At 33.8% G+C, this 15,033-nt stretch overlaps 1 protein-coding gene across 2 annotated transcripts in view; it reads left to right on the top strand.

The window, feature by feature from the left end:
- Nucleotides 1-15,033, top strand: part of GOLM2 (golgi membrane protein 2) — a 97,820-nt gene that overhangs the window by 75,732 nt on the left and 7,055 nt on the right. The window contains exon 9 of one of the 2 annotated variants that reach the window (XM_019725321.2): nucleotides 12,931-13,098. The exons of the other annotated variant lie outside the window; for it this stretch is intronic. Within the exon in view, the coding sequence (XP_019580880.2) occupies nucleotides 12,931-13,098 (168 nt within the window). The remainder of the gene's footprint in view (nucleotides 1-12,930; nucleotides 13,099-15,033) is intronic. 2 annotated transcript variants of the gene reach the window in all.

The raw sequence follows: 15,033 nt of genomic DNA, 5'->3' as shown, positions 1-15,033 counted from the left end.
GACTTGAAGAAATATTTAAACCTGAGTGTTTTTATGCTAGATCTGATGAAGAGTAGGAAGTTGTGGAAAGATATTATAAGACAAAGGGAACGAGGTAAATGTAGTAAACTGGGAGAAACTTAGCAAGGTTTTTCAGATTCTTCTTGGTGTTCCTCCATCTTATATATAAGGATGTTCCTTTCCTCCAGGTATAGGGAGGGCACCTCTCACATGAGGGTTTTATGAGCTGCTTCAGAAAGTCTTTTCTGTACATGCCATTTCTCAAATTCCTTCAGCTTGAAGTACAGTAGTCTCCCCTTATCCACAAGAGATACGTTCCAAGACCCCCAGGGGATGCCTGAAACCACAGATAGTACCAAACCATATATATATATATATATGTATGTATATATATATATATATATATATATATATATATATACACACACACATACATATATATGTATATATATGTATATATACATATATACATAGATATAAATATAGATATATAGATATATAGTCATATATATATACAGTCTGTGTTTTTTCTATACATACATATGATGGAGTTTAATTTATAGATTAGGCACTGTAAAATATTAACAATAATAATAGCAACATAGAACAATTACAACAATATGCTGTAATAAAAGTTATCTGAATATGGTCTCTTTCAAGATGTCTTATGGTACCATACTTACCTTTTCACTTAAAGGAAGCACTTTACAGCTTCTCTTTGGCATATCTGAATTGCCAGCATCACTACTCTTGTGCTTTGAGGCTATTAGTAAGTAAAATAAGGGTTACCTGAGCACAAGCACTGCGATACTATGACAGTTGATCAGATAACTGAGATGATTGCTAAGTGACAAACGGGCAGGTAGCTTATACAGTGTAGATACAGCAGACAAAAGGATGATTCATGACCTGGGTGGGATGGAGTAGGGTGGCACAACATTTCATCACGCTACTCAGAATGACTGCACAATTTAAAACAGGAATTTTTTATTTTTGGAATTTTCCATTTAATGTTTTCGGACCAAGGTTGAATGCAGATTCCTGAAACCAAGGAAAGCGAAACCATGGATAAAGGGGGACTACTGTATTTAATATGCCAACGTGCCATATTTTGGGGTAGTAGATCCTGAATCTCGTCATTCTCCTGTCTGAAACTTCCTCAAGAAGTTTCATAGTCCAGAAACTGAGTTGGTAGATTGTCTCATAACCCATTGAACCAGTCTCTCAGGCCTGTGAATTTCTATGGAAACACAAGAAAAACAGTGGTTAATGGTTAGAATAAACTATGAACTCAGTTTTTTAGTCTAGAAGGCATGCAGTTGAGAAGATTTTCTTGATGTTGGCATTTTCAGATGGAATGAGGACAGGCACAGGCAATATGATAGCTTTTCCTGGTTTACACTTTAAATGTCTCTGGTGATGTCATCAGATGATCTGGTGAACGTTCTTAGTGACTCACACAACAGGCACGATAGTTGTCCATTCGTGAACTATGATGGTGATTTCTCTAAAGTTTATATCAAATTTTCCAGCGTCAGCTTGCAGGGCTTTGGGTAGAGGGCAGTTTAAATTTTAGTGATTCAAAAACAGGAGGGTGGGAGAAAAATTAGAAACTTGAATGTGGAGAGTTTTAGCTAGATATTGGAGGATCCTAGAAGGATTCAGGATCCAGTCGAGTTCACAGGTAGGTAATAAAGTCTTAAAGACGATAAATAGGACTAAAATGTAATGCCTACAAAGGTGTGTTATAGTTTTCTACTGAGCCATCCTTTTTTTTTCTCTGTAGTCATCCCCATTTCTAGTAAAGATAATCAGAGTAAGACTAATTTGTTTGCAAAATAAGTCTAGTCTCATTAAACTTGGCCTTATTATTATATATAAATGCAGCAAGAATAGTGATTGACCACATAGGTCTTTTGAGTTTGCTTTGCTGCAAATTTTCATAAAGAATCTCAGACTTTTAAAAGCCTCTGGGAGATAGGAAGCCAAGCCAAGGACTGGCCATCAGACTTTACCTGCAATACCTATTAACTTATGTGACTTCCTCTCTTCTCAAGGTTCCCAAGATAGTCTGAGGTTCCTAGGCCTGTAGGAAGTGAGCTTCCTTACTCGCCTATAAGGCTGGGAACCCTGTATGCCCGGTATAGGCTGGTTTTTGCAAAGAGGCTTTATAAGTATTGATTCCTTAAAGTCAGCCTTAGTTCTGCAAAGACGTCTGGTCATATCTGATTTTATGCATCCTTCTCAAGTATGACATTCTTGTCAGACCCATGGTAATATAACCAAAGTTTTCAAGTGTGTCCTATTACAAGGAGAACAGTTTCTTAATTGAATTTATCCAAATAACTATATTGCCATGAAAATAAGATTACTCACTAAGAGTTTCTGCATTCTGGAGGTATCAGGTAGGGAGAAAAAGTAATTGTTTCATTTTTATTCACAAAGGTATACTTTACCAGATTGCTCTACGTTATAGATGGCTTAAAAGAAAAGAGAAAAAGATTTTCTTAAATCTGAACAACAAAACATTGAAGAACCAGCAGTGTTAGATAGTGTATCCTGAATTCTGTAACTGTTTCTATATCTGTCTTCTCTATTAAACTAGTAATAACTTCATGAGGGCAGGAACTGTGTCTTATCCTTTTTGTCTACCCAGCCTCACATGTGTATAGTAAGCATTTATTAAATATTTGTTAAACTTACTGCATCAGTTTTAGAATTTTGTGTCTCTGTAGATAGTCATACAATCGAAATGATTACTTAGTCATAAATGATATTAATATATAATTATGAGAACTTTCCTACTTTTAACTTCTCTATTCTAAAATTTTTAGCCCTAAAACTTTTATAGTCTTCCTCTGTTCTTAATTGTAGTTTATCAATTGTTTAAATTTTTTTGTTTTTCAAAAACCCAACTACTAATTTCGTCACTTTTTTATTTCTAATCTGTCTTATACTTTATTTTTTGCTACTTGTGACTTGTCACTTTATTCCTTTTTTAAGTTTTCAGGTAGATATTTAATTCTTCACACTTCTCTTTCTTAATAATATATTAACTTAGACAAACTTATTGAATACCTGTTAGGGAAAACATTATGCATTTATATCCACAATTTTTCCTTTGGTTGTTTGGTAGTGTACTTTAGTTTTTGTATACTATATCTCCATTTCTACTGTCTTTTAAGAATATTTTGCCATTTTATTCTGATTTTGTTCTTCATGAATAAGCATTAAGGGTATTTTTCCCCCTCTACGGTTTTGTTAACTTTATTTCTCTATCTGTATTCAAAATAGGTAAAAGAGAACATTTGGAATAGCAGATGATGGACAAGCCTATTTATTCACTAGAGACATTAGGCTTATAGAAATTGCCAGGTTTTAGTTGAATTTGAAGAATGTGATCTTGTGTTAGGCTAGTTCTATGTGTTTTGTTTCCAAAACCTTGTTAAATAGCAAAAACAGTCTTTTGCAGAGATTGAAAACGGATGACCCATGTCCATATCCAGCCATCGTGTGAGTTTTGTTTGGTCCACAGAGTGATTTTTAAAAATCTGAAATAGTTCCAATATTTAAAAATCAATAGATTTCACAAATTTCCCAATATCTGGATTCTATTAAATGAGAATGGTTGACATAATCACTGGAATTGATTATGACTGTTCTTTTAGAATGAGACTTGCCATGTCCCATTTCCCACTCTGACATAATATGTCCATTTATCTTACTTGTCTGGTGCTTGTTGTTATTCAAATTTGTGTCCTCTTTTGATAGCATGAAAATGTAGAAAAGAAATCTGTGGTTCATCCAGGGCAGGGGCTTAGGTATTTGGAACCCATTCTAGTATAGAAAGGTTATATTGAGGTTATACTCAGCTGGAGAGGTATTAACTGAAATTTAGCAAGTAAGGTGCATGAGACTGCGAAGTGATATTGAAAAATGGTAAATGAGATTGTGGTCTTGAGAAAAGATATTACATTGAAAATGCTAGGGGCAGAACACTGTTATAATGAGGCCGATTGATAAATGGAAAATATGAAGTGGGGAGAGGAAGAAAGAATCTGAGAATGTGGAAGAATCTCTTTCTCTGCCCTGCTTGATATCTTTTATATTATGGAGACAAGGCAGATATAATCTCAATCCATATCTCTCTCTGATTTTACTTCATCTAGAGACCAAAGCTGTATGGAGAGATCAACAATGCAAATGATAATTGAAGTGTAAATAAGTAATGAATATAACAATACTTGATTCTATACGTACAAAATAATATGCTGTTAGAGCAAGTTGAAAATGTTATTGAAAGTACTGACTATTAGACATGGGGGGTACTTACACTTTATACAGTGATCACGACAAATCTTTTGGCATGGTTTGCTATATTTGGAAGATATATTTGGGTTAGTTTTATTTAAAATGTAGAATGTAGGCTATATGGTGACACAAAATATAGTTTAGGGGATACGTCAAAGTGTCCTGGAGGCATACTTCGAAGTAATAGATGCCCTCCAAAGTAGTTGAAATTGAGAATCCATGGAAGGCCCACATGTTTGCCAGTTAAGAGGGACATACCCTTTATATACAGAGGGTGCTAAAAAAATGTATACATTTTTGTGGACACTTAGGTCAATGTTGCTCAAGCAGTAGTTCACCATAATCAGAAGTTTCTGGGTGGTAACCACTTTGAGCACCTCTTGTAAATGCAGAAGTCAAATGTGACTTGTATTCATCTTTTGTTATTGGTATATATTGAGTATTACAATTTTAATACAGTTTTCCTTTCTTAAAATGTGTGTACATTTTTTTGGCCCCCTCTGTATTCACTTGCCTTGAGTAGAGAAAATGGTTCATTTCAAAGCTCAGCCCCATAGTGAAAGTCACAAGGACAATTACTCCAAATAACTAGGTGGTGATTGTTGCTCAAACTGCTTCTCATGTGGACTTCTGTGTAGCATGCTCCAAGGTGAGTAGCAGCAGGGATTTATTTATTTAACCGTGGTTAATGATCCTCCTGAACAACACTGGAGAGACAAGCTAGTGTTATCAGAGAATGCATGATTTTCTTTCACATATGGATCTTTTAAAAGTATTTTTCAACTTCTGGTCCAGATGGCTTAGTGAGTTCACCTTTGACATATCCACTCTGATCACACACATAACAATAGACAAAATGTAAAAAAGAGAGAACTAAAAGAATATTGATAATCTCAAAAACATATTAAACATTTCCCTGGTCAAGAAGTGACACAAAAATACAGGATGATGAAAGGAACTAAGTGACAGGACCTAATAGGCTCCGGGTCTGGAAATGCAGGTTTTCAGGAATTTGGCTCTTGAAAGCAATAGGAATACATTGGAGGCACTTAATGTGGGAGCCAGGCTTATAGCTTAAAGCCAGGACCTGACTATTGCCCTGTCTCCCTTGACAGAGGAAGCAAAAATAAAGCTATGCCATCAAGGACTACAATGTTTAGCAACCTGAAGGCTTATGGAGCCGGGAACTTACACATGCAGCCTTGTGACCACGCACTAACCCACACCACCATTGGTTCTATATGGCATCTCTGCTAGCCTCAGTAGTATCATGGAACAGAAGCTCGGAAATGTTATTATAAAGACTCGTCCTAGACTGGGGAACTGCGTGAAAGCATCCTTAAAATGCCTAGATAACAGGGGTGAACACAGAGAGGGAAAAAGAGGAAGAATATAAACAAATACCCCATACACACTGAAAATTAGTCAGCAAACCAAAACTCTAAAACTATGAAAAATGCTAATGCTTAAGAGAGATAGCCCACATATTAACAATTGAAACATGAAAACAATTGTATGTAATAGTCTACTATGGACTATGGATGTTTAAGAGTGCTCAAAGAGATAAATGAAGAAATAACTTTTTAAAAAAAAGGAGAGATTAAGAAATAGGCAGGAATAAAACAAAAACAGATATAAAAACCAATTATACATTTTAGAAATGAAAAATATAATCATAGCAATAAAAAATCAGTATCTGAAATGGTAGACCATAGTTGACTAAAATAAGTGATTTAGAAGCTTGTACTGAGATATTCATGAAGAATATAGTACAGAGTCACACAGAGAGAGACAGGCTTAGAGACAAATTTATATTACACACACACACACACACACACACACACACACACACACACACCCAGAGGTGCACAAAAAATGTATACAAGTGGACACTTTGGGCAACGTTGCTGAAGCAGTAGTTCGCCGTAATCAGAAGTGTCTGGATGGTAACCACTTTGAGCACCTCTTGTAATTGCAGAAGTCAAATGTGACTTGTATTCTTCTTTTATTATTGGTATACATATTTTGAGTATTACAATTTTAATAGTTTTTTTCTTAAAATGTATGTACATTTTTTTGCCACCCTCTGTATACACACACACACACACACACACATACATATATACACACAACAGATGTTACAGAAGATATATAAATATAGGAATTTGGGGTAAAGAATGGAGGAAATGGTAGATAATCAATACTTGAAAAGAATTTTGAATTTGAAGAGCCCAGAATTTTCTGCAATTGAAGAAAGACATGAGTTCTCACCTCAAGTGTACCTGCTGAGTGTCGAGTAGGATAAATGAAGAAAATCTTTGCTTTTAGGCATTGTAGGGAAACATCAGAGTATCCAAAAATTAAGGAAAAAATCTTAAGTAATACCAGAAAATATAGATTATTTTCAAGGAATGACAATTACATTCAAAACAGACTTTTCATCAGCAAATCAAATGTCAAAAGAAAATGGAAAAATATTTTTGTGTGATGAGTAGAAATTAATTACCAACATAGAATGTTATGCCAAATAACGAGGACAACAAGGGCAAAATGAAGACATACTCAGTTACACAAGACTGAGTTTACCTCTCAGAAACCCTCAGTGAAAGAAGAGTAAAATTTATTTTGTTAGAAAAAGGTTCTTTTGTTTGTTTGAAGAGGGATAATAACAGCTATCCCCCCCAATATGGGAACTCAAATTGATCAAAGCTGTTGGTAAATTTAATTAGTCATTGACTTAAAACTATTTTTTGTATTAACACAGCAAAAATAATAGCAAATAATATAAAAGACAGAGAGAGTATTCAAGGATAAAGTGAGAAGGTCCATGTCCTGTGTAGAAAGAGGACAGAAATACTGAATACTTTGAAGTTTTATTAGAAAAAAATTATGAAGTATGTATATTTAAAATTTAAGGGTAATCATTAAAATACAAATACAGTATACTACTTCCATCCAACAGTGGGTAGAGGAGGAAAAGGAGGTAATATTGAAGGAAATGAAGAAGAAAATTCAAGGGGAGTCTATAAACAGTAAAATCAAAGAAATAGGTATCAAATACTATAAAAACCATGATAAATATAAACAGATTAAAGTTTAAATACAGATAATAAAAGGATTCAAAAATCTAGCTATATAGTGTTTACAACTAAATCTTGAACACATAGACAATGTGAAAATAAAGGGATTATAGAAGCTATTTCTCACTTTTGGGCATATACCCAAAATAATCGAAAACAGAGACTTGAACAGATATTTATACACCCATATTCATGATAGCACTATTCACAATAGCCAGAAGGTGAAAGCAACACAAATGTTTATTGATGAATGAATGGATAAACAAAATGTGGTATACACGTATAGTGGAATATTACTCAGCCTTTTAAAAGAAGGAAATTTTAACATGTGCTACATCATAGATGAACACCTAAATTATTTGCTAAGTTAAATAAACCAGTTACAAAAGGACAAATACTGCTATGATTCCACTTATATGAGGTACCTAAAGTAGTCAAATTCTTAGAGATAGAAAGTAAATGGTGGTTGCTAGGGGCTGGGTGAGGAAGAGGGAGTTATTGTTTAATGAATACAGAGTTTCAATTTGGGAAGATGAAAAAGTTCTGGAGTTGGATGATAGTGAGGGTTGCACAATGTTAATGTATTTAATGTCACTGAACTGTACACTTAAAAATGGTTAAGATGGAAATTTTATGTAATTTATAGTTTCCCATAACTTTAGAAAAGATATTCCTTAGTGAAAACCAATCACAGGATAGCTGATGTAAAGTATGAACAAATGACAGAATAGATTTGAAGGAAAAAAGAAAAATTAGGGCCGGCCCGGTGGCTCAGGCAGTTAGAGCTCCATGCTCCTAACTCCGTAAGGCTGCTGGTTCGATTCCCACATGGGCCAGTGAGCTCTCAACCACAAGGTTGCCAGTTCAATTCCTCCAGTCCCGTAAGGGATTGTGGGCAGCGCCCCCTGCAACTAAGATTGAACACGGCACCTTGAGCTGAGCTCCCGGATGGCTTAGTTGATTGGAGCACATCCTCTCAACCACAAGGTTGCCGATTCAACTCCCCCAAGAGATGGTGGGCTGCGCCCCCTGCAACTAGCAACGGCAACTGGACCTGGAGCTGGGCTGCGCCCTCCACAACTAAGGTTGAAAGGACAACAACTTGACTTGGAAAAAAGTCCTGGAAGTACACACTGGTCCCCAATAAAATCCTGTTCCCCTTCCCCAATAAACTATTAAAAAAAAAAAAAGCTGTCAGCAACTAATTAAAAAGAAAAAAATAATTAAAGGATACTCTGTAATAACAAGGGGAACAATCTACTAAAAAGAGGAAATAATCCTCTAAAAACAGCCATAAATAGGAAGACAAAAAGCTGACACAATTTCAAGAAGTAATTGACAATTGCATAATTAATGTGAAAGATTTTCGTATACTTCTATCAAAACTTATAAATCACCAAGACTATAGAAACTTTGAAGCAAAAATTACCAAGTTTATTCAAATATATAAATCTATATAGATCCCTTCACTTAATAAAAGACAAAATAAATATTTTTCAAGTACACATTGAACAGTTACAGAAATTGGCTAGATACTAGGTCACAGAGAGTCTTAATAAATTTCAAGCAATTTATATGATGAATAGTATTTTAAAACTTCTATATTATAAACTTAAAAAGTCAATCCTCAAAACTTTTTGGGGGGACATTTATAATGGGCATTTCAAAATGTACAGACTGAACAATACTATAAATACCACACATATTAAAATGTGAGGGATACATCTAAAGTAGTATTTATGGCTAAATGTAAAAAATGCTTTCTTAAAAGCATTAAGGAAAAAAGAAAATTAAATGATGTGACTTCAACTCAAAAACAGTAGTAGTAATAATAGTAGTGGTGGTGGTGGTCTTACTACTGCAAACGATGATGCTAATAATAGTTAACAGTGGAGTGATTATGTGCCAGTTGCTGTTCTAAAGTGTTTGTTCATATAAACTCATAAGAAACCCATGTGTAGATACTGAGTAGCTCAGCTACTCAGACTTGATAATCATTATTCCTGTTTTATAGATTGGAAATGGTCACAAAGAAGTTTCAAAACACTTCAAGATTACTTAGCTAGTAAATAGATGAGTTAGGGTTAGAGCCTAAACAATCTGTCTTCAGAGAAAGAGGAAGAAGAATAACCTAAAGAATGTAGAGGGAAGGAACAAAGACAAGGGCCGTCATAAATGAAATGGAAAATAAAGAATTATTAGAGAGGAGCAAAAAGAAACAACCCAGATAAACAAACCTCTAGTAATACTAATGAAGAACAATAGAAAAGATAAATAGTATTCAGAACAACAAAGAGGGTATAACTATAAATCACAAGAAAATATTAGTAAAAACTTCGCACCTGGAGTCTAGGTCCATATTCCCATGTGTCTATAAAATATTTTCATTTGGATATCTTACTGTAACCCTAAGCTCAGTATATCTAAAGCAACATTTGCTTTTCCATACCTTCCCAATTATTGTATTTTGGGTACAGGCACCATTATATTTAGTTTCCAGGTTAGGATTATAGAATCATCCTTTGACTCTTCCACTCCATTGTGCCATATAGTCAGTTTGTTGTTTTTAAAGGCATTTGATTCACCTGTACCTAACACTTCCTATGATATCTTCTTAGTCTAAGTTCTGTAGCTTCTTACCTGACTAGACACTGGAGATGCTGTGGTACATGAGGCAGATTAGATTCCTGATTCAGTTTAAAAGAAATCATAACGACTGCCTATTGCCTCCTACATAAAGTTCAGACTTCCTCTGTCAGATAGAAACCAATGGTAGCAAGTCTCCATGTTTAGATGTCACTTTCTACATCATTGTGTTACAGTGTCGTGACATCACTCTCTATTTGTTTACATGCTTGTCTCCCTTAGTATCTGTATTATCAGAAACGGAGATGGTAAGTTTGTTTTTGTATCACAGTGCCTAGCATGGTATCTGTCACATCTATCAGGGAACCTTTGTTGGATGGATAGATGAAGAGCACAACAGATACTTTTATATGCTTTGTAATTCTTTCTAACAGTTACCTTGTGAAGTGGATATAGGAGGCCTTTTTAAATCTAATTTTAAAGGTCTTCCATAATTATTCCCAATTTGCTTGTCCAAACTTCCTCTTCCTACTTTCTAATATAAATGCAGTCAAAATAATCTCTTTAGTGTCTCCTGAATATTCTTACCTATTCTTTGAATGCTTCTTTCCTTCTCTCTGTCATGGTCCAATATATTTGCCTCTTTTTTGAAACCTTCCTTTCTAACTCTAATCCACATTGATTGATTTTTCCCTTATATAACTCTTCGTTGCAAATATGTTGCCTGACAGTTATATCATTTAACAGTCTGTTATATTGATCAGCATTATACATTTTTATTTATACTGTCATATTCATAACACTGTTTAATGTGAAGTTTGTCTGATGTTCCCAACTTGACTGGCAGTGTTGTATAGTTGGCTCTTTTTCTCTCTTTTGTTGATCATAAGGGTTAGCTCCTTTTTTCTCTAAAGGTGAAAATTCTGTATATATGATAGCACAATTACTATTTAACAAAGGACAGTTATGTGGTATCCATTCTTGTCGTTGATTTTTTTTTTTTTAATCTCTGAGTGTCACTGTAATCATAGTGTTAAAATTTTATGACTGAATTCAGGCTAGTCAGATCATCAAACACTTAAAAAAAAAGAAACTTTATTTATTGTTCTTTTGGAATATTATAATAGGCACAGATAGACCATTTCTTTGATTAATGTACCATGTCTGATAATATTAGTTAACTGTATTTTGCAATGAAATTTTAGACTAATTTTTCAGTCTTCTGTATTTCATAACTGATAAAAAATGAAAAAGTTTTCTTGGAGGAAATAGTGTGCTTTGAGAAACTCACTGGTAACTACTATGTTAAAATGTTTATATATTTCAAACAGCAGTTTCACATTGCATAAATATGATTTAACTGCCCCAGGTGTTTTCTCCATAGTAAATATTGCATATTAAAAAAAAAGAAAATACAGATTTCTATAAATCTCCCTTTTTATTGCTTACATTGGCATAGTTTATTTTATCATTAGGGAAAGAGATAATAAAAACCATCAAAATGTTTTGTTTTGTATTACTATCATTAGGAGGACAGGGTGTCTTTCTCACAAATACCTTACCTATTCTTCTCAATCCTGTTTTTCCTTTTTAACTCTTGTATATTCATTTCTTTTCTCTAATTCTGTTTTCTTAACTTTTCCATTTATTTACTGTATATAGCCAACCTTATTCTAGAATAGATTTAAGATGACTTTCTTGTTCTTTTTATTGGCAACAATTGCTTCAGTTGCTGTTGTTACACAAACCCCCTTTCAAATCCTGTGTAAAAGTTCTTTAACTATTTTTCCGATTGACTCATTACCCAATCATTAGAAATACGTATGTTGGCTAGATGATACAGTGAGCCATCTGTAGAATCGACCAATACTACCATAATTTTTTCCACTTGCACTTAACCTTTCTTTCCAAGCAAAGGAACTTGTTAATTTTTTTTCCTGAATGTCTCATTGCAGTGTACATTTTTATAATTTAGACCTATCACAGAAAGTTTTTACAATTTTAAGAAGTCTTAAATTCTTACATTATCAGTAAGTTCATGTTATTTGCATTTTAGGGATTGGAATAAAATTTACTTTGATGATACTTGATATCAATGTAGAGTTTAAATTGTGCTTGTGAGTCAGATCTTAGTGTGCCTAACATTTTTATTTTTAATGTCGAGTTGTTGAAGAGCTTTCTACCGTAGGTGTTATATCTGTTGCTCTTCTTGATTTCTAATTGTTATGAGTGTTTATAACAGCTTCATGTAGGTCTTTAGCTTCCTCTACCATTGACTTTTAAATATCTGATTTAGGAAATGAGGAAGAATAAATCAGAATTGCTTGGATTGTTTTTTCAAAACATACCACTGGGGATTGCTATAGTTTACGCTCTCTGCCATCCCTCTTTGGAAATCAATTCATGACTATAGTGAATCACTGTTACTGAAGGAACTTAAGATAGCCCTCAGGTGTGTCAGTTTGTCTTAGTATCCAGAGAAACTAAACTGCCTAATACTTGTTTATTTTTAAAAAGTTATCAAAATTATTCGTGGAAAGTGGTATTTCATAAAGCAATAAATGACTGCAAATTTCAAATATGTAATATATCCAGTAATAAAAGTATTTATTCTTGTCCTAAAGTGTTAAATTAGACAAATACTTATATCAGAGAAGTCATTGGTTATTAGGAGAACAATCCTGAATATGGTACCCTTTTTAAGAGAACATTCAAACCTTAAGGAGCAAGTACTAAAATTAACACAAAAGGGGAATTCTTAAATAAAAGTTATTTTCAGTCCTCATTCTTATTTCCTTTTGTCTTGGATAACCTTCACGAAATGTATCTTTTTTATAACCAGTGTCCTAAAAGTTGCCAGGTTTCATTTGTCTACTTTCTGATCTGCCTCAAGTACAGGTCCCTTCTTTTCTTCTCTCTTTACTCTTGAATTAATCCTCTACCTACTTCACAGGCCGATTCTTTGATGAGAATGAATCCCCTGTTGATCCGCAGCATGGCTCTAAACTGGCGGATTATAATGGGGATGATGGTAACGTAGGTGAGTATGAGGCAGACAAGCAGGCTGAGCTGGCTTACAATGAGGAAGAAGATGGTGATGGTGGAGAGGAAGACGTCCAAGGTGAGCGTGGGCCTGGCCTCCATGCTGTGACCATGAAACCCACCTCTAAGTTTTTTGGTTGAATTTGTGTAGAATTTTCCCCACTAATTAGCAGTGCAATCTTAATATGAAGAAGTTCTGTGCAGTTTTTCATAACTATTTTCATTTTTAGTTATCTTGATACAGTTAACTAAAATTGTAACTGTTAGGTATTATTGATACAGTTACAATTTGAAACTCACAGTCTTCAGAAATTTTTAAATTAAATTGTTTAAAATGGCTCTAGACTTTACCTAAGGCAAATACTCCCAGAAAAGAATTATTTTCCAGTTTCTCATCTCAAAACATTTCAATTATTCTAGGAACAAACGTTGACCAGACAACCTTTTTTGCTGTAAGGGAAGCCACAAAAGGAATGGTCTCCTCTACTCTGAATATAAGATTATTTCACTACTGATTCAGCATAGGAAGACTGTTTTTGAGATTTTTTCTGAGGCTTAAAATTTATATTTAACTATCAGTTTGTGAAGATTTGTCTGTTTTATGTTTAATACACAGATTCAACAAATTTTCCTTGTTAACTGTGTTACTTCTGAGCTTTTAACTTAGTGAAAGTTCAGAATCTACCTGTGTGCATGCAGCCCTACCCATGCATGCATGTCAGAGTATGTTGCTTTCTTGCAAGTTTTTAGGCCTGTTTTCTGCCTGTTTACATCGTTTAGTAGTATTTGTGGAGTTTTTCCTTTTTTCCATAAAAGTTGAATATGAACTTAATGTGTGAAGTATTATAATTTATAATATTATGCATGAAACATTTTTTTAATGTAACCTGTCTTGATTTACTCCTTAACTCTTTGTAAGGTAATTAAACTTTATTTAGGTTTATGACAAGAATTGTTTTTATTATGTTGGTGCAAAAGTAATTGTGGTTTTTGCAATTTTTAACCTTTTAAACAGCAATTACTTTTGCACCAACTTAATATAAAACTCAGAAGAAAATATAGTTGTCCTAGAATATTACATAGTTAATAGAAAAAGGGAAACTAGAGACTGATTTCCACCTAGGCATTGTTTTGATAGCTCATTCTTGTTTTGGAAGACTGGTTATTGGGAATAGAAAGAGATTAATAAATGCTAGGAGTTTTATAAGGATATGTTAATGAGAACTTCTTAAACACCTTTTGGTACTTTTGAATAAATTACATTCACCTTTTCTATAATCTCATCCATTTTTCATAAATTACCATTTTTTCTTATTGCTTTTGTGATTTGTTTGAATTATATTTATTTGCAATTATTTGTAACATTGCTTTAAGGCTTTTCCATACATTTATATCATATCACTAATTAGAATGTAAGCAGGAATTTTCACTTATTTTGCCTTCTATTTTGTTTGTATCCTTTTCTGCCTTCATATCCACCCCCCATCCCTCATAGTACTTAGCACAAAAAGGGCCCTCAGTAATGTTGTTAACTGATAATTTTATGCTTTCCTATTGAGATTTTAGTCTTATAACTGTGGCTAGGGTAATAACTCTTTAACCTCTGGTCTTAGAAGCTTGCTTGGTTTACGCTTTAAACCTCTAGTTTTCTTTCAGAAGGGCTTCTATCATCTTGCTGGATAATTTTGAGGTTTTCACTAGAGCAATTAATTTCAACCAAAATTGAAAATCGTTTCTTATATTTTGGCTATCTTAAAGTTGATGACTTTTATTACAAAATTTCAGTTTAATATTTTTATGGTTTTTTATCCACAGCAGGTACATTTATCTTCCATGTCTTCTCTCTCTTTCCGATATCTTCTCCCTCTCCTACCTCAGTTCTCATTACTACTTTCCAATGTAGGTCCTCAGTACCCTCATGCTGCCCTACCTTTCCTTTTGCGAGAAAATAAATCCATTGACTCTAAGGAATATAAGGAAAATGATCCAAGATGATATCCTCAATGAAGCAGGG

The sequence above is a fragment of the Rhinolophus sinicus genome, linkage group LG03 (assembly GCF_036562045.2).
Source record: "Rhinolophus sinicus isolate RSC01 linkage group LG03, ASM3656204v1, whole genome shotgun sequence".
In the NCBI taxonomy this organism is placed as follows: Eukaryota; Metazoa; Chordata; class Mammalia; order Chiroptera; family Rhinolophidae; genus Rhinolophus; species Rhinolophus sinicus.
This window is presented reverse-complemented; position numbering and strand designations above follow the sequence as displayed.